At 36.9% G+C, this 23,871-nt stretch overlaps 1 protein-coding gene across 8 annotated transcripts in view; it reads left to right on the top strand.

The window, feature by feature from the left end:
• Positions 1-23,871, top strand: part of myh10 (myosin heavy chain 10) — a 113,031-nt gene that overhangs the window by 11,262 nt on the left and 77,898 nt on the right. For 4 of the 8 annotated variants that reach the window (XM_062970719.1, XM_062970717.1, XM_062970718.1 and 1 more), the window contains exons 3-8: positions 5,133-5,289; positions 12,659-12,686; positions 16,032-16,134; positions 18,664-18,693; positions 21,201-21,218; positions 23,051-23,143. In XM_062970719.1, coding sequence (XP_062826789.1) covers positions 5,133-5,289; positions 12,659-12,686; positions 16,032-16,134; positions 18,664-18,693; positions 21,201-21,218; positions 23,051-23,143 — 429 coding nt within the window. The remainder of the gene's footprint in view (positions 1-5,132; positions 5,290-12,658; positions 12,687-16,031; positions 16,135-18,663; positions 18,694-21,200; positions 21,219-23,050; positions 23,144-23,871) is intronic. The other 4 variants (XM_062970720.1, XM_062970723.1, XM_062970721.1 and 1 more) reach the window with 2 other exon arrangements.

A 23,871-nucleotide genomic window follows, 5' to 3' on the forward strand; every position in this document is an offset into this window, starting at 1 on the left:
GAAGTGCCGTCAGTGTGGATGATGAAGCAGCTGCTCCCCCCTGTGGCCAGAATCGAACATCCCCTCAGAAGAAAGTTAACTTGCCTCTGCGTGTGTGTCTCTCAGTCTTTGTTTGATGTGTTTATGGGCATTGAATGTTTGCCCTATGTGTGTTATAATGTGATCCGCCCTGAGTCCCCTTCGGGGTGAGAAGGGCGGAATATAAATACTGTAAATAAATAAATAAATAAATAAATAAGTGCTTCCTGGGTATTCTGGAGAAACTTTCAAGGGTAAATAAAATGAATGACTACCAAAAATAAAATGTAAACCAGTTATTTAAAAAAGTTAGTCAAATTACTAATTTTTAAGTAAATAATAAAATAGTTTCAACTAATTTAAAAATAAAGTACATTGAAGTATATCCAAACATGAAAAAAGCAGAACACTTGTATTTCTATTTCAGACTTTGAAGAAAAGATTGAAAGAGATCTAGTTGTAGCAATTTTTTGGGCACTAATAAAGAAGAATGCCATAATTGCAGGATTTTCACAGCTCTGCTATAAAATAGCATATTTTAATTATCATACTTGACTGTTGTTAAATAGTTAAGTATCAAGAAAAACTATTTACATCAATGATTTATTTAAATAGGTGATTTAAATCATGGTGATCTCCTCAGTGATTGCCATGATTTTAATCATCCCATGTCTGGTGTGTATGACTTTGACATTTAACTTATCTTTTTAAACAAATTCTATCATTTTAACAATTTATTAAAAAGGTAAATGCATTGGAATTCATGTAAATTAAATATAATCATATCATTGTTTGTTTCCAGTTGGCTTCGTCAGTACTCAGAGTCCTCTGATCAGCATTTTGATTTAAGTTTAGAGACACTTCCCTGTTATTCAGATGTATGGCCGAATATAAACTATATGGTTGGTTGTGACTGGAACACAATTGATCCAGTTTATATGAGACTAATTGAAGTCTTCTTGTATGAACAATACATTCTCCTTTATATGACATTCTTACTTCTTTTTCTATCCTAGGATCATTCTGGGATTAATGAAATGATTAACTTACGAAATTACTTCTGAGCATCCTCCATCATTTTGTTACTCATAGGAATGCTGTGAAGGAGTTTGCTCCCTTTGAGGATTTGATTTGTTTAACACTATGCTTTCTAGGTGCAAAAAGAAACCAGCCATACTCTCTTCCTTGCTCCTGAAATACAGTTTGTGGGTGGTGTCTTACTAGTTCTCTTCTATCAATTTTTCATTTTGTTTGCTGTGTTTTTAAAAAACAGTAACAGCAATGCATTCTGAACTCCTATTGTGGCTTCAAAGCTTCTAACATCACCATATAAACTGTGCAATATAAAATTATATGTATTATTAAATACATATAATTTACCATTTATTAAAGATAATATAAAGATTCAGGTATTGTGTAAATGACACTTTTGTCCCCTGTACATTTCAATAATGTATGTACTACTGAGTTGAATATGCTTGTTTATTTTTACATAAAGAATTAACTGAATATTTGGTATTATAGGATGTAAAGCATCTTCAACATTTTTCATGCCGTGCTAACATGCATGGTTCGCAGCTTCAAGTGGCAGAATATACTATGTTAATTCTGTTTTTTCCTTCTGAATTGGGGGACCACAATGAGGTATTTTGGCACCTGCATCGCCAACATAAAAGGTTCCAGATTGCAAAGTGGGCCACATGTCTGAAATAAACCCATACCCACCTGTGTGATAGAAATGCACCCCGTGTACTCTGCTGAACATTTCAGAGCATTAATTTTTCTTTGACCCTAGGGAGAATAGAGTACCTTCACATCTAATGGAAAACTCTCCACACCCTTAGAGTTTATTTGGGGGCATTCTACCAGGCAACTAGTTGCCCATTGCAAGCTTTCTATCTTCATAGCCATTTTGTTTTATTTGAAACCCTAAATTGTATTCAATGCCCCAGAAGTAAGTGGGACATTGATTAACCTTTGCCTCATTATCCTGTTGAGAAGCTCACTGTAGTTCCAGTACCGTGACACCTTGACACTAGTTGAGCTCTTAGCTAGGTCATACTGTTTATGGGTATTTGTACAACTGGGCTTCCTCATTAGCTTATCTTGTCTAGGTTCCCTATTTGCATGTGTAGCTAATCAATTTGGAAGGCATCATATTTTCTTTTTAAATCCAAGCATCTGTTGAGCTGCACTAAACTACAGCGAGTTTATGTTTTTATGTGAGGAGATGGTTGATAGGGGATTTAGAGATAGATTTAGTTTAGGGGACCCCTTTATGTGTGGTTCAAATTTACATTGTTTCCTCTCCCTGAACGCAACATACTAGAGAATTACTAACCTTTCTTGATCAAGGTTTGGAAGCATGGCATGGCTCCCAAGCTCCAGGTGTTTCTGGATGAAATTAATTATCTAGATTTGGTGCAACCAATTAAATATTTATTTTTTTCCACCTAATTCAAGGAAATGTTTGATTCTAAATCAGAAATTTGTAGCATTTCTAACTGGCTATGCAGAAGGCTTTTTATTGGAAATTGTGCAATGCTTTTGTTATGTTTTTATATTGTTTTACATTCCTTAGAGTACTATATTTTAATTTGGTTAACTTATGTAATTATTTATATTTTTATCATTAGGCTTTTAGATGTAGTAATCCACATTTATCCCATCTTGGGAGAATGTCAGGTTATAAATTAATTATATACTTAAGTGTAAATCTAGCGGGTTGAACCCAGATTTGCAGCTTTCTGCATAAAGACTATTTGAGCCACCATGGTGTCCTGATCAAATGGTTAGCAAGATTATAACAATTGGAAGCGAATATATTCCCTTGAAACATACAGATTCACCAATAAGATAAACAATTTGTTTTCTAGAAAGCACTTATCATGGATTTCCTAATGTAAAAATCGAATGCTTTTGAAATTTTGCATATTTCAGTATCTAATATTGAACTTGTTTAAAATTAGTTAGGGTATACTTCAAGTCAATACTATTGTAGACCAATCAAGGTATTATGTAACATACAGTACAATTGATTGCTAGAAATGTGTGTGTACATACACACATAGACAGACAGACAGACAGAAATTGCTGTTGCTGGTAAGATAAAAGCTTAAATGCATCCTGTTATGAAATTATAATTAAGAAAGATGTCTTCACAGCCTGCATGGAATGCAATTTAAACATCTGCAGAATTTAGGCAACTAATGGTTCTTCTTCCTGAGAAGGTCATAGAACGTTTTACCCAGAGGGGTTGGAGTGCTGAAATGTATTTTAGACAAGGTTCTGCAAATACTTACTGAAGTGATACAGTGATTTTTTTTTTAAAAAAACAACACATTTAGGACACTACAGTGTCCAACCAGAATACTTCCAGATGCTTTCTAGGAATTACGAATATAGTACACAAATGTCAGATTACTAAGTAATAAACTAATGAGCAATGTTATAGTATTACAATGCCAGGAAAGAGTTGAGATTTGTGTCAGATGTTACCTTTTATGGGAATTCATATTTTTTCAGTTTAAAGCACAAATCCAATTACTGGTTCCATTTAGAATACACCATTGGGGTGGGTGAGATTTACTCTTTATCTTTTTGCCTAATAGAACATTATGTCTACTTTAGTTGAGGCTAAAGTGACAGTGTGGTGTAGTTCTTTGAGTGTTGGACTGTCATTCTGCAAGATTGGGATTCAAATCCCCACTCAACCATGTTGGGAAAGTCATACTTGTTCTGCCTCAATGGAAGGCAATGACAAACACTTTCTTAACAAATTTTGCAATAGGTTTGCCTTAAGATTGCTATATGTCAGAAACTACTTGTAGGCACACAACAATGACAACATTTGGACAAACATTGGATTTAGCTTGGAATATTTTTAATATGTGGTTTGGTGCTATGTCGCTAAATTGCCACAGTAATGTCTGTTATAAAATCATCAGACATGCATATTTCTCCCCTCTTCCCATAAAATGGAAGGAAAAAGGAAGAGGGGCTGACCAAGGGCAAGATGGATGGATGTATCCTTGAGGTGACTGACTTGACCTTGAAGGAGCTGGGAGTGACAGGAAGGTCTGGCGTGGGCTAGTCCATGAGGTCATGAAGAGTCGGAAGCGACAGAACGAATAAGCAACAAAAATAATATGTCTTCAGTCTTCATAAAATTGGGAACAACAACTTACCTGTTGCTAAACATATACAGTGTTCCCTTGCTACTTTGCAGTTCACTTTTTGCTCCCTCGCTGTTTCACGGGTTTTCAATAATGTAACCATTTATCGCGGTATTTTCGCTGTTTCACGGGTTTTTGCGGTGTGCAAAGGGTTTTGGAAGGGGGTGAAGGGAGAAATAAAGGGAGAGAGGGGTGGGTAGGGAAGGGTTGGAAATTTTAAAAAGGGTTATTTAATTTCCATTCTTCTTCTCTGCCAGTGTACTGTATATTGTAACTGCTAAAATAAAGTACAAATATTAAAATAATGTATAAATATTAAAATAAAAACAGTGTCCCTACTTCACAGATTTTTACTTACTGTGGGTGGTCCTGGAACGATAAGTGAGGGAACACTGTACAATTTTTATCTTGATAACTGTAATAAATAAATAGTTTTGACAAAGGGTTACTTTCAGGAAAGGATGGACAGTTTCAGAATCAAATCTCAAGTGTCTTCTGGCAGGCCTCTTTATTCTTACTGTTACCATACCATCTGATATGGCACCACTTGAGGGCAGGGTTTGACTCTGGTGTTGTTGATTGGTGATCCCCCTTTTTTTAACCCATGCTAAACCTTGTTATGCATGCTGCTTAAAAGCCTTTTATTACAATTTAATTTTATGATAGAAGTTCAAATTCCTACCTGGACATGGAAACCCACTGGGTGACTATGGATACATAACAGTGTTTTGCTCTCAGAGGAAAAGAAAGGAAAACTCCCTCTGAACAAATCTTGCCAAAAAAACCCCCCTTTGATCGCCATATATTGGAAATTATTTCAAGTCACACAACAATACCTTTCAAGTGAAGAATCATGCCAGTATTCTATGGAATAATGCTTTTTTTTTTCTTGTGAAGGCAGGTAGAAGAGACTAACCATTAATTTTTGTATTCTTGTAGACATACTCTGGACTCTTCTGCGTAGTCATAAATCCTTACAAGAATCTTCCAATTTATTCCGAAAATATTATTGAAATGTACAGGGGAAAGAAGCGTCATGAGATGCCTCCACACATTTACGCAATATCTGAATCTGCATATCGATGCATGTTGCAAGGTAAGAGGCTTATTTACCACTCATAAATACCACCACATTCACTCATACACCATATGTATGTGATTTTCTCAAACATATACAAAACTTAGAATGAAAATAGATGATTTTGTTCCACCATGTCCTTAAGGTATGTGACTTTGACCCAGTTTCCCTACTTAGCAAGTTCCATTTCATTACAAAATGCAAGAATTACCTTACACGTATAGGTAAGATTATTTTGTATACAGTTTTTAAGTCTGCTTTTATTATTTTTTGGAAGCCGAGAGTGGAAACTGATTCATTATAAAGCATCCAGCAAAATAATAACCATAAAACGTAACATTAACACTTCGAAGTACTTACATATGTTGTTTGGTTGTAATTGAGGAGGTGAGCTATATTTCCCAATGTTCTTCACTATTTCTCGAGTGAAAAGGGATCATAAAATGAAAAAAGCATTTTGATCTATTTCGTACTATATTATTTATTTCCTTATTTGCTTGGTTTAGTGCTAATGGAGCATGATAGCAGGAGTGTAGAATGGGAGTGAATATTGCTGATAGGCTATGTTTCAAAGGAGGCAACTGGTAAAACCAATTGAGAACAGGCAGTCCCCTGATTACAGACAAGATAGGTTATATAGGTTTGTTTTTAAATTGAATTTGTATGTAAGTCAGAACAGGTAGATTTTTTAAAGTGTAACTTTCAGGAGTGAATTTATCTTCCTAGGAGTAGATTACCTCTCACTTCCTGTTGTCTCGCCCTCATATGTAATCATATGTAAATCGGATGTCTGTAATTCAAGGACTGCCTATAACTGATGGGCCCAGTTTCAAAGCAGTATATTTCATGATGATAACATGTTATAAATACCACACAAAGTTACGAATGGTTTAATGAGTGATCAAGTTATTAAGTTTTACTAACCATTTTGAGCCAGAAACAGATCTAAAAAAATAACCCTGCAAGTGGATAATGTTTCATGGTGCCTCATGTTGTGGGTCACCATCATGCAAACGACTGAGTCTAGGAGCTATTTGTGTGCTGGGAGAGGCATCTAGTGGTTATATAGCTGTGTGGAAGGGCCTTGAGTCTACACTGCCATATAATCCAGTGCAAATGAGATAATCTGTGGAAGAGGCCTAAGTGAGGCCTAACTCTGCCTGTCCCCTGGGCTGAGTGGGTTGCTAGGAGACCAAGTGGGCGGAGCTTAGCCTTCTAACTGGCAGCAATTGGATAAAAACAATTATTCCTCTCCCTCTAATTAGGACTTCATTTTTCTTTTCTTTTTGTTGTATCAACCTAGTGGCGTGGATGATGGGTTGTGTTGTCAAATTTCGAGGTTGGGGGGCCTGTAGTTTTGTTGTTTTGTGGGTCGCCGTGATGCCATCACTCATTTGCCAGTTGTGAAGGATACTAAGCTGTGCTTAGTAGGTTTTTGTTTTAAACAAATAAAATACTCTTTTTATGTAAAGACTTGTGATATTTTGCATTGAGGCAACTCCATTTGTGATCTCTTGAGGGTAGATGATCACAACTATTTGCTATCTCTTTAATATAAAAAGATTTGGTTTACAGCTAGTGTGGGAATATTGTCCCTGTGGAGATCTTAGGTGGCAGAGGATGGAATCCCCTTTGAATCCCCTCAGCTTTGCCACCAATATTGTACAGAGGTGAGGTGTCTGACAGGAATGTGTGTCAGAGATGGAACCCTTTTTTGATCCCACACACGCACACACAGATACCACCACTTAATAAAGATGTTTTGTGAGAGATGATGTTAATTAATGATTTGTTTGATTATCTTCTTCGCTGCCACCAATGGAGACGTCAGGCAGATGGTACTGGTTCTTATAAGCTTTCTCTATTTGTTCCACTTCAGGTGTTGATTTGTTCCACTTCAGGTGTTCCACTTCAGGAGAGTATGACAGAGGCTTAATTAGAATAAAATCAAAACAAGTTTATTGCAGGTACAGAGCTTGATGGTTTCAGATAACTTGGTAAAGGCACTTCGCTTAATGGTTACAAACAGTTATAAGGTGGTTAAACTTTCAAAAATACTTCTTTCTCTGGATTACACTAAACCCTGATCCTACTGGATCCCATGGGATTAATGTTCCCTAATCCACAGACTCTATAACTGACCCTAGACAAATCACCTAACTTGCCTAGTCTGGCCTAACCTAAATCTGACTCAAATCTCTCTATTTAAGCCAGCCTGATTCTCCACACAAGAATTAGATCCTTCTCTGTGACTAGAGAATCACCAACTCCTAAAATAAATCCTTTTATTTTAGGCCTGACTCAAATTCTTCTGAGTCACCCTGATTCTCCACCTGAGAATCAGTTCCTTCACTGTGAATGGAAATCACAGACTGCTGGGTTTTAAAATATTCCCCCTTCTCCTTTCCAGGCGGCGGTTGGCTCCGCCCCTGTTGCTATGGTAACCTGTTCTAGCACTCTAAGATGGCTACCTTCCCCCATACATATTGTCAATTCACATACTCACCATTTTAACCTTAGCCAAACCTGGCTGTTTAACCAAAATCAAATACACATATCATCTATAAACAAAATATAATTATACACTTCTTCACAGTCCCATAATATTTTAGTGAATAAAATAAAATTTAAACCATACAAAATTTCGAAATTTGGTATTCATTTATGCAGTATGTTAACGATGAACACACAGACATTGTTGTTCCATATAAATATGGGGTTAGAATGGCAAAATAAGTGCAGTTTGAAAACACAACACCAATTTGGAAATTTGTTGTTTTGTAATATTATGGATTCTTATTATATTAATGTTATAATTTACATGGTGAAGGGCAACTTTAAGGCACAACATTCATTTGTTGTTTGTTGTAATATTAATTGCTTGGGTGAGCTTTAACAGCGGAAGGGTATATTGCTGTTGTTTGATGTTAGGTTACTAATTTTTTAAAGGAAAATTATTCTTATAATTAACTATACAAGCTCCTTGAGAGCATAGGAAGAAATGGAAAATGTCAGATGAATTGTTGCTTTGTTAAAAGCAGGAAGTAGAACAAGACTTTGGCTGTTCTCAGGGCTGGTATGTCAGCTGTATCTAATATAAGAACTTCAGTTAAAATAAATTGAAAATTCATCTTCATGGTAGATTTGCCAAAAGAGAAGTAGGGTTGAAACATTGCAGAACTTTCTTAGAAGCTAGTATTAATTCCTCCTCTTCCATAGGCAAAGTTCCCAGTACATGCATGTACTCTTAGTTTGGGCTAGGTACTTGTCTCGAGCATTTGTATAGAATTGCTATCCATTTATGTCCATCGCTTACAGAAATGGGTGCATTTCCGAATAAGCTTTTCTGTTTAAGGTCTGAAAAAATGAAGATTTTCAGCCCATTGGTGTCAAAGCGCCAAGGCCTGCCAGGGCCTGAAAGCCCTGAAAGCGAGTGCATCTGGCACCCGGCGTTCAGCTGTAGGCCCTGCAACCCAGGGTAGAAAAGCCATGAGCAGAAAATGCAGTATGTCAGATCTTTATTGATTTCACTATCTTTTTTCTTCAGTGAGCTCAAGTTAATTTACATAGCTCCTCCTCTCCCCAGTTAGTCTCACAAAAATTGTATGTAGTAAATTAGGCTGAGAAAGAGTGACTGTTTCAGGTCACCCAGTGAGCTATAGGGAGCATAAACAACTACATTTTTGTAAAAGCTCTCTTGTGTGTATGTCTGTTTCCAGACATAACCCAAATTCCAGTTCTGACTTGGTCAAGGCAATCAGAGATCACTTTCTCCCATATGGGTTTGCCCAAAGTTTGCCATCTTTTGGGGAAGCCATTCTCTTTGTTCGTAGTGATGGGCAAACTTCAGCCCTCCAGGTGTTCTGGACTTCAGCTCCCACAATTCCTGACAGCTGGTAAGATAGTTGGTATTTATGGGAGTTGAAGTCAAAAATGCCTGGAGGGCCAAAGTTTGCTCATGCCTGAGGTGCGTCACAAGTGTATCTGATGTCCTTCTCAGTGGCTCTTCCCAGGCTCCTTATCTGGACTCGACTGGTGCTCTTATTATCCTTCTGGTGAAGATTTTTTATTTCAGCAAGGCTTTGAGAATAAAGTGCCTTCTTAATGTGCTATGTTATCCATATATTTTTAATAGGCATGCATTTAATTTCTTTTAATTTTGTTGTCATTTTAATTCTTTTTTAACTGTCATGTGATTTGTAGTTCTAGCTGTTTTTTATTCTAACTCTTGTAAGCCTCCTTGTGACCCAGGGCTGGGGAAGAGGGAGAATATAAAATAAATGACAATAAAGGATGAAGGCAGAGTTGATCGGTAATTCACAGTATTCCGAGAATGAAATGGCTCTTCAGATCAGTAGTAAGTAGAGCTTATTTAAAAACAATTACATTCAACTTAGATGTATCCATCCAGTGTGCAGTGAAGATTTTGGTCACTTGAAGTTGGACACAGGGCTACGTGTTTGTGAAATATTCAGTGGACTACTATTGAAGTCTAAATTCTTCTTTGTAGGCTTTGTGAGTCACACAACTGAGCATTCTGCATTTGCGCAGAGCCTCTTGCCTTCTCGAATCACTAGGCAAAAAACTTTTGGTGGTAACTCCACCCCCATTCCGGAGTGTATAGACATTGAGATATTCTGGAATTTATAGTCTTTATGTGCAAGCCATAATACATTTTGTCTGTATTATGAAATGTAGTGACCTCTCTTAATTTGTAAGTATGAGTTATATTTAGACAAGGCTTATTGAATGTTTTATAGGTGCTTAGGTTTAAAAGTAAAAGTGTTTATGCTTTTGCCTACTGTTGCTATCCTGAGTATAAATTAGATCCAGATACCAACTTAGGCGGTATGTTGTGGCATGGCACTGACTTTTAGTACTGTAGTTCTTAGCTTAGTAATGACATAGTGTAGCAGTCAGAATGAAGATGAGTAGTTTTGAAAAACTTAGTAGTGTTCAAATTTCTATATTTGTGTAAATATGGGTCTGTGCATTTCTTTTCTTTTATTGCTATTGCCATTGCTATCTTTCACTGTTTATCAAACATCTTGAGCTTTTTGTACAAAATCTTATATTTCATTGAGAAATACAAAACTTCGTGAAACTTGTCCAGATGTCCCTACCCCTAACCCTAACCCTATCACTTCTCTTTCCATATTAGCTTCCCATATTACTAACATTTCATTTTTGTGAAAAACTGGCTTAAATATTAACTGGTGGCCAAACAAAAAGTTATTGCTATCAAAATAATTCATTTGCTTCATAAGTTTGATCTTATCCCTGAACAATAAGAAGCGAAAAGAGTTCTTATAGATTTAAAACAGCCTCCTGATATGGTAAACTTGGTTCCCAGGCTGGCGGTCCCTCCAGGTTAAAGGTGGTCCTGTTGAACGCCAGGTCTGTCAATTGTAAAACTGCTATCATCCAGGATCTTATCCTGGATGAACAGGCAGACCTGGCGTGCATAATGGAGACCTGGCTGGACGAGGCTGGGGGGAATTAACCTCACCCAGCTTTGTCCGCCAGGTTACACTGTGCAGCACCAACCAAGATCTGGAGGGAGGGGAGATGGTGTCGCAGTAATCTATGAGGAGTCCATCCACTGACCAGGTGCCCCATCCCACAGTCAACCTTGTTCGAATGTGTCCACCTGAGGGTAGGTGACCAGGACAGACTGGGGATTCTGCTAGTGTACCGACCACCCCACTGCACTACAGTCTCCCTACCTGAGTTAGCTGGGGTGGTTTCTGGCCTGGCATTGGAGTCTCAACAGCTCATTGTGCTGGGGGACTTCAATGTCCATGCCGAGACCAACCTTTCAGGTGTGGCTCAGGACTTCATGGCCTCCATGGCAACCATGGGGCTGTCTCAACGAGTATCTGGTCCCACCCACAGAGCTGGGCACACGCTTGACTTGGTTTTCTGTCAGGCATGGGAGGAAAATGGCGGTGTGGAGGAGCTTACCATCGCTCCGTTGCCATGGACTGACCATCACCTGATCAGGTTTAGACTTGCTGTGCCCCCTAACCTCCACAGGGGTGGAGGACCCATTAAAATGGTCCACCCCAGGAGGCTCATGGATCCTGACGGTTTCCTGATGGCTCTTGGGGAGTTTCCCGCCACCTCGGCTGGTGATTCTGTCGATGCCCTTGTCACTCTCTGGAATCGGGAGATGACTAGGGCAATAGACACGATCGCTCCGGAACATCTCCTCTCATGTACCCGAGTTAAACCATCTCCTTGGTTTACTGAGAAGTTGGCAGCAATGAAGCGAAAGAAGAGGGGACTAGAGCGCGTGTGGCGTTCAAAACTGAACGAGTCAAACCGAACATGGCTGGGCTCTTATCTTAAGGCTTATGCCGCGGCAATAGACACTGCAAAGAACTCAAAGAACGCAAGCTTTTAATGAATGTACGAAGACTTGAGGATTCTGGATGAATGGATTTTAATCTTGGACATTCTTAAAATTTTATATAATGTGACTTTATTTTGTAATGGTATCTGTTTTATATGAACTGTTGTTTTGTAGATTGTTTTATATGAATTGTTGTTTTTACATTGTTTTTAGGCATTGAATTTTTGCCTATTTAATGTAAGCCACTTTGAGTCTCCTCAGAGAGAAAGGCGGGGTAAAAGTGATGTAAATAAATAATAAATAAATAAAAGAGGTTTCTTCCCTTTCCACCAGTCGAGGGAGAGATTTGATTGTTTTGCATGTTCAGCACATGTAGAACCAAGGATAATTGACTTCTAATTAAGTGCTGATTCCCCTTTTTCTGTAGCTTCAGGTATGTGAGGCAGGCTGAAGGTAAATACACCTGCCTGAGGTCTTTTGAGATTTGCTATGTAAATAAAAATGTGAATATTTCATATGCGTCTATTTACTTACACACTATGCAGTTTCAGTCTCCTTTCTCCTATTTTGTGGTTATAGCTAACCATGACAATTGCACCTTCAGACAAAATTCTTTGCCAGACTCATAAGTCATGTGAGCATACCCTTATTGGGAGAAAAAAGTGTGGTGAAATGAGGACCGGGACTTTATTATTGCAGTTCCAGATACCATTTTTAAAAAATCTAAATTTAATTTAATTTTGTACAATTTATAGATTCCGATGCTATTGTGTGATTACTTGCAATTGGTTTTTCTTTGTTATTTGTATTCTTTACCCTGTTTATTTTTGTGTACTAAGTAACACATCTGTTTTGAGTACTTTTTAATGTACTTTTTTTATCCCAATGTAAAACATTTTGAAAAACTAGAGTAGGAAATTCTTATACAGTTCAATAAACCAGTCTTCAGTTTTAGAGTACCTTTAACTTCAGAAAATATTAATATAGTCATTATGCCTTAGTACTGATTGATAATTCCATTTTCTTTCATAGATCGAGAGGACCAATCCATTCTTTGCACGTAAGTAAATCCTTTTGGCTAACTTTCTTTTATAGTTTTCGCAATGGTTACTACCTATTAATTTGTCAGATAATTTTGGATAATGGCTCAAACAAAAGATTTAACTTTCATTTACTTCCTCAGTCTAAGCTTTGATATCTTACTTTGACAGCCTCCTTGGTAAGAATAGTATGTCTATTATATGCAAGGTTATATAAAGATATATGGCCCAGTCTCCCATCTGCAGGGTAGCAACATTTGCATTTCAGAGTCTTTTTTCTTGTTGCTTGGGAAGTGGCTGACTGATATTTCCACTCATTTGCCTTAAGTCAGGGGTTTTCAAACATTTTAAGCAGAGGGCTAGTTCAGAGTCCCTCAGACTGTTGGGGAGCCAGACTATTGTTTGAAAAAAAAATTAATGAATTCCCTATGCCCACTGCATTTCTTTATAGCACATAAAACATGAAAAAACAATACAATATTTAAAATGAAGAACAGTTTTAACAAACATAAACTTAGTATTGTCAAAGGCATTCATAGCTGACATCACTGAGTTGCTGTGTGTTTTTTGGTCTGTATGGCCATGTTCCAGTAGCATTCTATCCTGACGTTTTGCCTGCATCTGTGGTTGGCATCTTCAGAGATTCTGTTGGCTATTAAACAAGTGGAGTTTAATATACTGGAACATGACCATACAGCCTGGAAAACACACAGCAACCCATAAACTTAGCAGTATTTTAATGGAAAGTGTGGGTCTCCTTTTGGCTAATGAGATAGTCAAGTTAATTAGTCTTGTTGTTGATGTGTGCCTGCAAGTAATTTCAGACTTAGGGTAATCCTAAGTGAGGACAGGTAAATTACCACGGGGCCTTAGTTTGGGGACCCCTTCTGTAAGTGATCTTTGGTGTGATAGGCAGAAGTGGGACTCCTGTTGTAATTCTTTTTAATGCTGGATATGGCTTATGCAAGGGTATGTCAGTCAGCAACAAACCACCATCAGTCACAGCAGTTGCTTCTTCGTAAATGAAGAATTGCGGACTTTCATGTTCTCTGTATAGCCCCTAATGTATAGCCCCTACTGTAGTCACTGTCATAAAGAATACTGACCTTTTAATTATTTACATAATTTGTATACTCCCTGTTAGGGTAAAATCTAAGTGATTTACAGTAAAATGTACTAAGCTATCTCATAACGCAGGTGTATAGCACTAAATTAGACATGTAGAATAATCATAATGTCTTAAACCTACAATTGTTGATAAACTATGTAAGCTAGCTGGCATTGCTAGCTGGCATGTAAGCTAGTGGGAAATTGCTGAGAATTGCGAGAGAAATAAGTTTGAACACTGTGAAAGCCACCCACTGTATGATTTAAGTCCTGCCAGTAGACTTAAATCAAGGAAAAGTTTTATGAGAACCACCACTCCTCTTAAGTGTTCCTCCAGCAACAGCAAGAATATCCCCGTAGGCAGCTAAATCAGGCAATTCCAACTGTATGGCCCCCCACGAGGGTCTTCCTCCATGGGCAAACCAAGAATAGGCAACTTGGAAGTGCCTCAACAGACTCAGAAGTGGAGTTGGCAGATCAAAAGACAATCTGGCAAAATCGCACTACCTAGAAGAATCCTCCACCTTGTGTGGCTATGGAGCAGAACAAACAACTCAGCATCTGTATGCCTTTCCACAATGCCCTGCCTCATGCACAGAGGAAGAACTGTTTAAAGCTACAGACAATGCAGTTGCTACTGTCTGTTTTTAGTCTAAAACTATTCAGCTGCTTGTGATCCCTTTATTTTATCAGTTTTAAACTTACAGTAGAGTCTCGCTTATCCAACCTTCACTTAACCAACATTCTGGGTTATCCAACGCAGTCTGCCTCCCACCTGGATCCACAGCTGTTTCTCTAGGCAGCAAGGACAGAACTTTTTACGGATTTAACTTGACAATGTTGTTACTATAAGTTCATTTTATGCAATTCTATATTTGTAGTCAAATTTGTTAGTAGCCAGTGTTTTTGTAGTCAATGTTTTCAATAGATTGCGATGGTTTGGTGCTAAATTCGTAAATACAGTAATTACTACATATGTTACATGTATTGAACTGCCTTTTCTGTCAATTTGTTCTAAAATATGATGTTTTGGTGCTTAATTTGTAAAATAATAACATAATTTGAGGTTTAATAGGATTTTCCTTAATCCCTCCTTATTATCCAACATTTTTGCTTATCTAACGTTCTGCCAGCCCGTTTATGTTGGATAAATGAGACTCTATTGTACTTATTTGTGCAGTGATTTTGACACAAAATAAATAAATGCAGTTGTGAAGCCAAACAAACATTTAACATGCTGGAAGTTTGTATAAGCTGTGTTAAGCTTATACTGCTGGCCCTGTGGTGAAAATGATGTGGTAGAGCAATGGTTCCCAGCCTTTGTCCTCCAGGTGTTTTACTCAGATTGGTATGTTTTATTTTGAATTTACATATTCATAAAAACATGAAACAAATATATATATATACATGTCTATATGCATGAATCAATACAATACTTCCTAACATTTATACAATATTCATGTTTTATTATGCTCTCCTCCGACCCTTCCCAATTTAGTGACTTCCTGTCCCTTGGTTGGAGACATTCATATATAATTCCGTTCTTCCTATTACATGGTTTTTCTATTCTTCCCTCTAGCCTGATATTTATTATTTATAAATTCCCTACACATATTCTAACAGGTTGCATTACGAAGCCTTTTATAAAAACTTTTCCTTCCTTCTTTTTTTTTTACATAATTTAGAAATGGTTCCCAGTTCTTGATAAAGTTTTATTATGTTTTTTTATTTGTTCATCATTGCTAATTTATCAATTTCTGCTATTTTAAAGACTTTAACTATCTATTCTTTTATTGTTGGGAGGTCTGCCTTCTTCCAGAACTGTGTGTATAGTACTGTTCTTGCTGTTATGATCATGTAGCATAATACTTTATAGTTTAGTGATTTTGTTTGGTTATTTGACATTCACAATAAAAATAATTTGGATTCCAATTGTATCTTTGAATGAAGCATTTCTTGCAGTGTTTTTGTATCTTGTTCTCCAGGTGTTTTGAATGTCAGATCCCACAATTCCTAACAGTTGATAAGCTGGCTGGGATTTCTGGGAGTTGAAGTCCAAAACAACTGGAAGACCAAAGGTTGGGAGCCACTGTTTTAGAGAATTCTTTAGTTTGAAAATTGTCTTTCTAAAAATATTCACTGGAAATTCTTATCAGATATATTGTACAGCTGTATGAGTTATTGGTCTTAGCGTTAGGAAAAGACTGACCATTTTTTCTTTCCCCAAATTGACATTTAAATTATGCGTATTCTTACAGAGGTGAATCGGGTGCTGGAAAAACAGAGAATACCAAGAAAGTAATTCAATATCTTGCACATGTTGCCTCCTCACATAAAGGAAGAAAGGACCACAATATTCCTGTGAGTTTTAATTATCATTTTATAGTTAATTCTCTGGATTTGCTGAACACACTATATTTTTATTTTTAAAATAATCCATTTAATGTTGGAAAATAATTTAGATCTACTTTTCTCTAGAGAACCCAGCTTGCGCCTTACACACAAGATGGGAATAAGAGAAAAGCTGAATTTTTAATCTGCACTATGGTTGGTGTTCTGAGGTTGTACAGTTATGCATATATCTGGAAATAACATAGGAGGGCAGTGAGTAGTAGAGCTGGTTGGTTTCCAAAGTTAAGTTCTGGGATAGAGCATTGTTCCCTCCCTGTGTGGTCCATTTCTGGGGTATGAAAGAAAACTCTCTTCTGGCTTTTGATATTGTGAGTTGTTCTGTTTGCCTCAGGAGAAGGCTCTTGTGAGCTTAAGAGGAATTTGTGGAGAAAATATGACTCAATTAGTTTTTTAAAGATGCACCTACATTGATACAAACATTATAGACCAGACATGGTCAAACTTTAGCTCTCCAGGTGTTTTGGACTTCAACTCCCACAATTCTGGCTACTGGCTGTTAGGAATTGTGGCAGTTGCAGTCTAAAACATCTGGAGGGCTGAAGTTTGCCCATGTCTGCTATAGACAAACCTTTGAAATTTTTTGTGTGCTTCTTGGTGTGTTGAATTCTTAATCACATATGTGCATTGTATATAGTAAGACTGATGCTATTGTATAATAATTTTCATTACAGGTCAACTGCTGCACCTCTTTACTCTCGATGTTGTCTTTTCATACTCTTACTGTTAGCATAAGCAGTCTTCTGAAGCATATTTCAGATAGAAGCAAATTTAAAGTAATCTATGCCAGATGGTTTTTTTATTGGTTTCTCAAACTGCTCCTACAAATGCTTTGGACTTCAGCTCCCACAATTCCTAACAGCTGACTGGGATTTCTGGGAGCTGAAGTCCAAGACACCTGAAGGAGCACAGTTCAAGAAACACGGTTTTGTTGTTACTTCCAGCATAGTGGTAAGCAGATCGAGACAAGTAACTATTTAAAAAATGAATCTTTCATCCATTTTTCTCCTATGTTGTCTTCAACATAATTACTGTGAACCTAAAGTTAAGTCTTCAGAATTTGATTGTACTATTATGTAATCTAAAACTGAGCCTAAAGGAGAGAAGGCATGGAGATCTGATCGCAGATCTCAAGAAACAATTAGTTGAGTTTTGTAGAGCAATATAAACTGTAGTATGAGATATAGATAATACTGAACCTTTACTCCATTACTTATAGTTTGCTCCCATAGCCAAATGATATATTTCAATGTACAGTTGGCCCTCTATAACCATAGATTCTGTATCTACAGATTCAGCCATGCACAGCTTGGGGTTTTTTTAGATTAAAAAAGCAAACATTGATTTTACCATTTTATATAAGGGACAGAGTTTTATGTCATTGTATAGAATGGGACTTAAGCATCCACATATATTGTTACCTATGCGGAGGTGGTTTTCTGGAAACAAACCCCAGTGGATACCAAGGGCCCACTATACTCCTTTAAATTTTTTTGTGTTGACTGAATAGCTTTTTACAAATGAATTACTGTTTCTGTTACATGGAGGGAAATATTACTGAATTTGGAGCAATGTTGTAGTTGAGGGCAAGCATCAGACTTCATTAGATTAGGCTGCTTGTCTTTCATTGACTTGAACTCATGATTTGTGATAATAATACAGCCTAATTTTTTAAACTGCATATTAGTTGTAGTTCTCAGTATTAAAATATAACTGGTATTGTTTTGTCACCTTTGCGAATTTCTTGATGATAGTCTTTGCTCATGTTATTCAGTGGGTTCAAGTGATGATAGGAACTGTCAAACTATAGCTGCATCATCAAATATCCCAGGTCATTGTTTATGGCATTATCAACAATGAAAATGCCAACTCCTGGGATCCTGCAGTTTTTAAAGGCAGTTTACATTTAGCATTTGTGATTTGTGAGTCCAGTAAACAAAGTTAAGAAAATATTCCAGATTGCTTCAGGGTTCTGATGCATTTTTTCAGGATTCTGAACTTATTTGTGTTTGTAAAAAGTCTGTTCTTAGAGATTGCACAAAGAGATCGAAACAGCTATTCTATGCTTGTATCTGTATGCTTACTGGTATAGCACTTGAATGTAAATTGGGGCAGATGTAGCTTGGTACAGGTATTTACATAAAACAAAGTTGATACTTCTGATAGTCAGGAAAGATAATGTTCTGTTCTGACAAGATTGTTTAACAGATCATTTTGAGAAAAATACATATATTTAAGGCTTCAGGCGGCATTTTTCTTTACTCTATAATCAGTCCTGATGTTTTCGAAGAAACCTGTACCATACCTGTTAATCACCTTGCTGATACAGCAATAAGGAATACCTTTAGATCTTCCAAACTGTCTTTGGACAAGAAAATCAATGTTTAATTGTAATGAAAACAGTGAAATCTTGCAGATTGGGAAGGGTTTATAAATATCAGACTTGCTAACATGTTAATTTGTTTGTTTGCAAAAAAACAGCCCGAGTCACCTAAACCAGTGAAGCACCAGGCAAGTGTCTTTTTATGTTTTATCTAGGCTTGATCTTGCTCTCTTATTTTGTGTTTTAGGAAACTACCTGCCATCATCCAATTTAAGTATACCAGTAATGTTGGTACAGGCATGCAACTTACAGTGAAATTCATTATTTCATATACTGTATACACAAACAAATGTATTTTGCAAATAGTATAATATAGCTGACAAACTGTGAACCACAAAATTTTCCAAACTTTTCATTGTTTTGCTGACTTTTGGGGGGGGGGGGTGGTGGTGGATAGTAGTGTTTAGTGATACAATATTTAGTGATTTGCTGTGTACTAAAATAAAACTGAGGCCAGAATAAAGTTGGGGTAATTTCTCCTTTAGATCCTGGGTCTTATTGGAGATGATTAATACATGAATTTCAAAGCAAAAAATTCTTGAGTCACTTACTATCTTTAAACTGTCTCTAAAATTATTTGTTAAGCTCAATGAACCAAATAAGGTCGGTTACTGGCTCCTTAGTTCCTTGGAATGATGTGATAAATAAAAATGTTGAAATTGAAAATGGAAACGGTCTATTAAAATGGAGGATTTTGTGCACTCACTCCCTTAAAATGTATGCTGTAGATCAGGGGTCCCCAAACTAAGGCCCGGGGGCCGGATGCGGCCCTCCAAGGTCATTTACCTGGCCCCTGCCCTCAGTTTTATAATATAATATTTTTATATCATTTTAAATAATCTATATATATAAAAGAGTGATGGAATCCTGGCGACCGACAAAACAACAAAACTAAAGGCCCCCCAACCCCGAAAACTGACAGCACAACCCCTCATCCACACCTCTAGGTTGATACAAAAAAAAGAAAAGAAAAAGAAAGTCCTAATTAGAGGGAGAGGAATAATTGTTTTTATCCAATTGCTGCCAGTTAGAAGGCTAAGCTCTGCCCACTCCTAGCAACCCACTCAGCCCAGGGGAAAGGCAGAATTAGGCCTCGCTTAGGCCTCTTCCACACTGCCTATAAAATACATAGACCCCCTCTGCCCTCACCACTTTCACAGTACACAAACAACCAAATGCATACTAAACATAAAGACAACCATACAACAGACATTCAATACAACTACTACCTCAACAATTTCTCACCAACACCACCAGACAATGCCACAGCAACGCGTGGCCAGGCACAGCTAGTATACTATATTGTATATACATATAATATTGATAATAATATTATAATGTTATACAATATAATACTAATAATAATACCATATAATAATATTAATTATATGTTATATATTACATATAATATTACAGTATAGTGGTATAGTTCAATGTAGTAATATATAATGCTAATATTGTGCTATGCTAATAATATAATATATTGTATGTACATACAGCTGCTCTGAGTCCCCTTCAGGGTGAGAAGGGCAGGATATAAATGTAATAAATAAATGTAGTAAATGAATAAATAAATAATTTTAGACTTAGGCTCACCTAAAGTCTGAAATGACTTGAAGGCACACAACAACAACAATCCTAATGAACCTGACTATCTCATTGGCCAGAAGCAGGCCCACACTTCCCATTGAAATCCTGATAGGTTTATGTTGTTTACAATTGTTTTCATTTTTAAATATTGTATTGTTCTTTCATTGTTGTTGTTGTTTTGCACTACGAATAAGACATGTGCAGTGTGCACAGGAATTTGTTCATTTTTTTTTCAAATGATAATTCGGCCCCTCCACAGTCTGAAAGATTGTGGACTGGCCCTCTGCTTTAAAAGTTTGGGGACCCCTGCTGTAGATGTAGAGTGAGACTGAAAGTAGAACTGCCTGAGTTGATAGATACATCCAAATAGTAGTTGCTGTAGCGTGTGAGCTCACATTTTGTAGACTTCATGGGCGGGAAGGTGTTACTGTTTGTTTCCTATACAAAGCATTAGAGCAATAGATTGTATTTAGCTTTTTCTACATAACTTTTATGGACCACTGTTTGTCAAAATTGTGATTCACTGACTACTTATCCATAATATTTGGGAGTATGACCCCTGTAGTCTGTGGCCTTTGATTGTATTTGCTGAGGATCATTGAAGTTGAAGTCTAAAACACAATCTAAAAAGAAGTTCTTGGTGCAGAGTAAAAAGTGAGTGGGTTTGCCTGGCATTGTAGCGAGATTAGTCAAAATCCTGACTCCTTTCATCACACAGTGCTATTACTAGCCCTGTCTAATTGCTTGAAAAATGAACAGGTGTTGGTAGTTACAATTTTGTTCCAGATCAAAAGAAGCTAATAAGCAGGTTATCTTAGAGCAGTGGTTCTCAACCTATGGGTCCCCAGATGTTTTGGCCTTCAACTCCCAGAAATTCTAACAGCTGGTAAACTGGCTGAGATTTCTGGGAGTTGTAGGCCAAAACACCTGGAGACCCACAGGTTGAGAACCACTGTCTTTAGAATTATTATTCCCAGTGTGTTTCTGTAGCGCTGATACGTTCATAACCATTAACATTTTGTTTCATTGTCATTTTGAACTGCAGAGTGGATCCCTGTTGTATGTGAGTAGCACGTAGCTCTTTTAGCTTCTCACTTCGCTCTCACAATGAGCCAAATCACAGGGATGTGGAGAGCAAAGCCTCTCTTCTTTATCTATCATTACACCGCTGATTTGCATGAATATATTGCATGTTATCACACAATTACAATACATTGGATGCTTTTTCCAAGATCTCCCTCTATTTGTTTGAAAGGCAGTGCAATATTTTGCCTTTGGTTTGGATTGGTAGGAATTCAGCCTTTTCTACTGAATGTTGGGATTAATCTAGAGAGCTGCAGCATCCTCACACTGTGGTTTTGAGTTTCTTTGAAATATTGCAGAAGGCTTCTGTCTATTTTCTCAAATGAGACTGTGCTACATGGTATTAAGAAAATCAAGAAACATACCAGATTATCAGAGTCCCTATGAGAAAATATTAAATAGGAAGCATACTATATTAACGAGTTTCTACTGGAAGGCATTTATATAAAATTTTGGAAAGATAGAGCTAGTGAGAACCTCCACACAAAATTAAAATACAAAAAATAGCCTCTTTTTGGTGAATGGTCTTGCTTAATGGACGTCAATAAAATCTTGAACATCCTAATATGATTTTCTTTCTGAAAATCTATTGAATTGTAGCCCTAGTTGAAAGTAAATACACTCTGTTTTGGTGTTATAGAATGGAGTATCTAGTGAATAAAATGTACTCCTGGATCTTGCTGACTTCAGTATGGGAGTTAAGCCCTACTTGAATCCTTGTCACTGAAATCAGTGAGACTTAAATAACTGGATAAAGAAGAAATAAATGCTGAGCAAGAGAATGCATTGCTCAGAAAGTTCTTCACAGACATAAAATATAGTAGGCCAAACACTTGAATACTTTTAGTAATGAGAAAACAAAATGAATCTTGTGAAACATTGGCTGGATTTAGAAGCAGAGTAAGCAATGCATGTAAAGAAAATTATCTGTAAGGCAGCATTTCTAGGGTTTCTTGCTTTTCCATTAATTAAGATTGACTGGAAAAAGCAGACATATTTGCAGAGGTCTAGATTATATTATAGAAATAATGATTCTCCTGACTCTCTCTTTTGCCATATAAGACAGCAAATCATATCTTCCACCAACTTGTCACATTATTGGGCTAATGGATATACAGAAGTGATGACATGGGCAGTGCTTAACTAAGATTTTTTCTTAATGTATTTTTCGGGTTTTGAATTACATTTTTAAAAAAGTGAACACAGTGTCAAATCCCATGAATGTCCTTGTGAATAACCATTTGATTTTGGACATGAGATGCATTGAAGTGTGGCATGGAGAAGTCTTCACTTCAGCCCAAACCAAAACTACAAGGCTAAACTGGGTTCATTAAAACAGAAAACGGTAATCTTTTTTAAATGGTTCAGGTAAGGTACTCTATATGTTAGCTAAACAAGAGTATTAAATGCTCAACTCAGATTATTTTCTTTTGTTCTTTGTTGCAATCCTAATTCTATATCTCCTATTATTTAACTTAGTGGCATGATGCAATTTTAGAGAAGATTGAGAGACATATCTTCTACATGTCTTTTCAAAAACCTGCCCATATGTCAACTTTTGGTTTTATTCATTAGCCTTAATTTTAATTTGATTTTTTGTGTTTATTGTAATATCATACTTTTGAACTACCTCTACTTTTTAAAGTAAGTCATTGTCAGCTGTTAATAATAGCATTAAGCTTTATTTGAAGATGCTGTATTGAGAAGACAGATGGGATCCTGACAACTATGGAAGGAAAGTATACCTGGAAGAGCATGCTGCTTCTGGATTCAGTTCGGATAATTTTGTGTTTCTGTCTGTATATATTTTAGGGTGAATTGGAACGTCAGCTTCTACAGGCCAACCCCATTTTGGAATCCTTTGGGAACGCAAAGACTGTAAAAAATGACAATTCCTCCCGTTTTGTGAGTCTCCCCCCCCCCCCCAATCTCTTAATTAAAATGTTCTTTGCATTTGTATGTTTCCTTTCTCCCAGAGTGGCATCCAAGGTGGCTTCCAAAAATACTCAATTAAAAATAAAATAAAATGTAAAATAATTAAAAAAAATAAAACAGTATAAAGGAGACACAAGTGTAATAAGATGAATGAAATATTCCCCCTCCCAAAAGCCCCCACACTTACATGTTAAAAGTGTGCTTGAACTAGAACATTTTTAACATTCATTTTAGGCAAAACATCTTTTCATAGAATCATAGAGTTGGAAGAGACCTCGTGGGCCATCCAGTCCAACCCCCTGCCAAGAAGCAGGAAAATCACATTCAAAGCATCCCTGACAGATGGCTAGACAGCTTCTATTTAAAGCCTCCAAGGAAGGACCTTCTACCCCATTCTGAGGTAGAGAGTTCCACTGCTGAACAGCTCTCACAGTGAGGAAGTTCTTCCTCATGTTCAGGTGGAATCTCCTTTCCTGTAGTTTGAAGCCATTGTTCCACGTCCTAGTCTCCAGGGCAGCAGGAAACAAGCTTGCTCCTTCCTCAGTTTTAAATAAACGGATAAATTTGGTTTGATCTTTGATGCTAGATCTTGCTGAAAATAACTAAACAAGTATCATAGAGATAAAACAATGTTGATTCAAGTATGAAAAGTATCAGGTCTATGCCTAAATATATTTAATTCATGGAGTGTTCTGAAA

This window comes from Anolis carolinensis, chromosome 2 (assembly GCF_035594765.1).
Source record: "Anolis carolinensis isolate JA03-04 chromosome 2, rAnoCar3.1.pri, whole genome shotgun sequence".
Classification (NCBI taxonomy): Eukaryota; Metazoa; Chordata; class Lepidosauria; order Squamata; family Dactyloidae; genus Anolis; species Anolis carolinensis.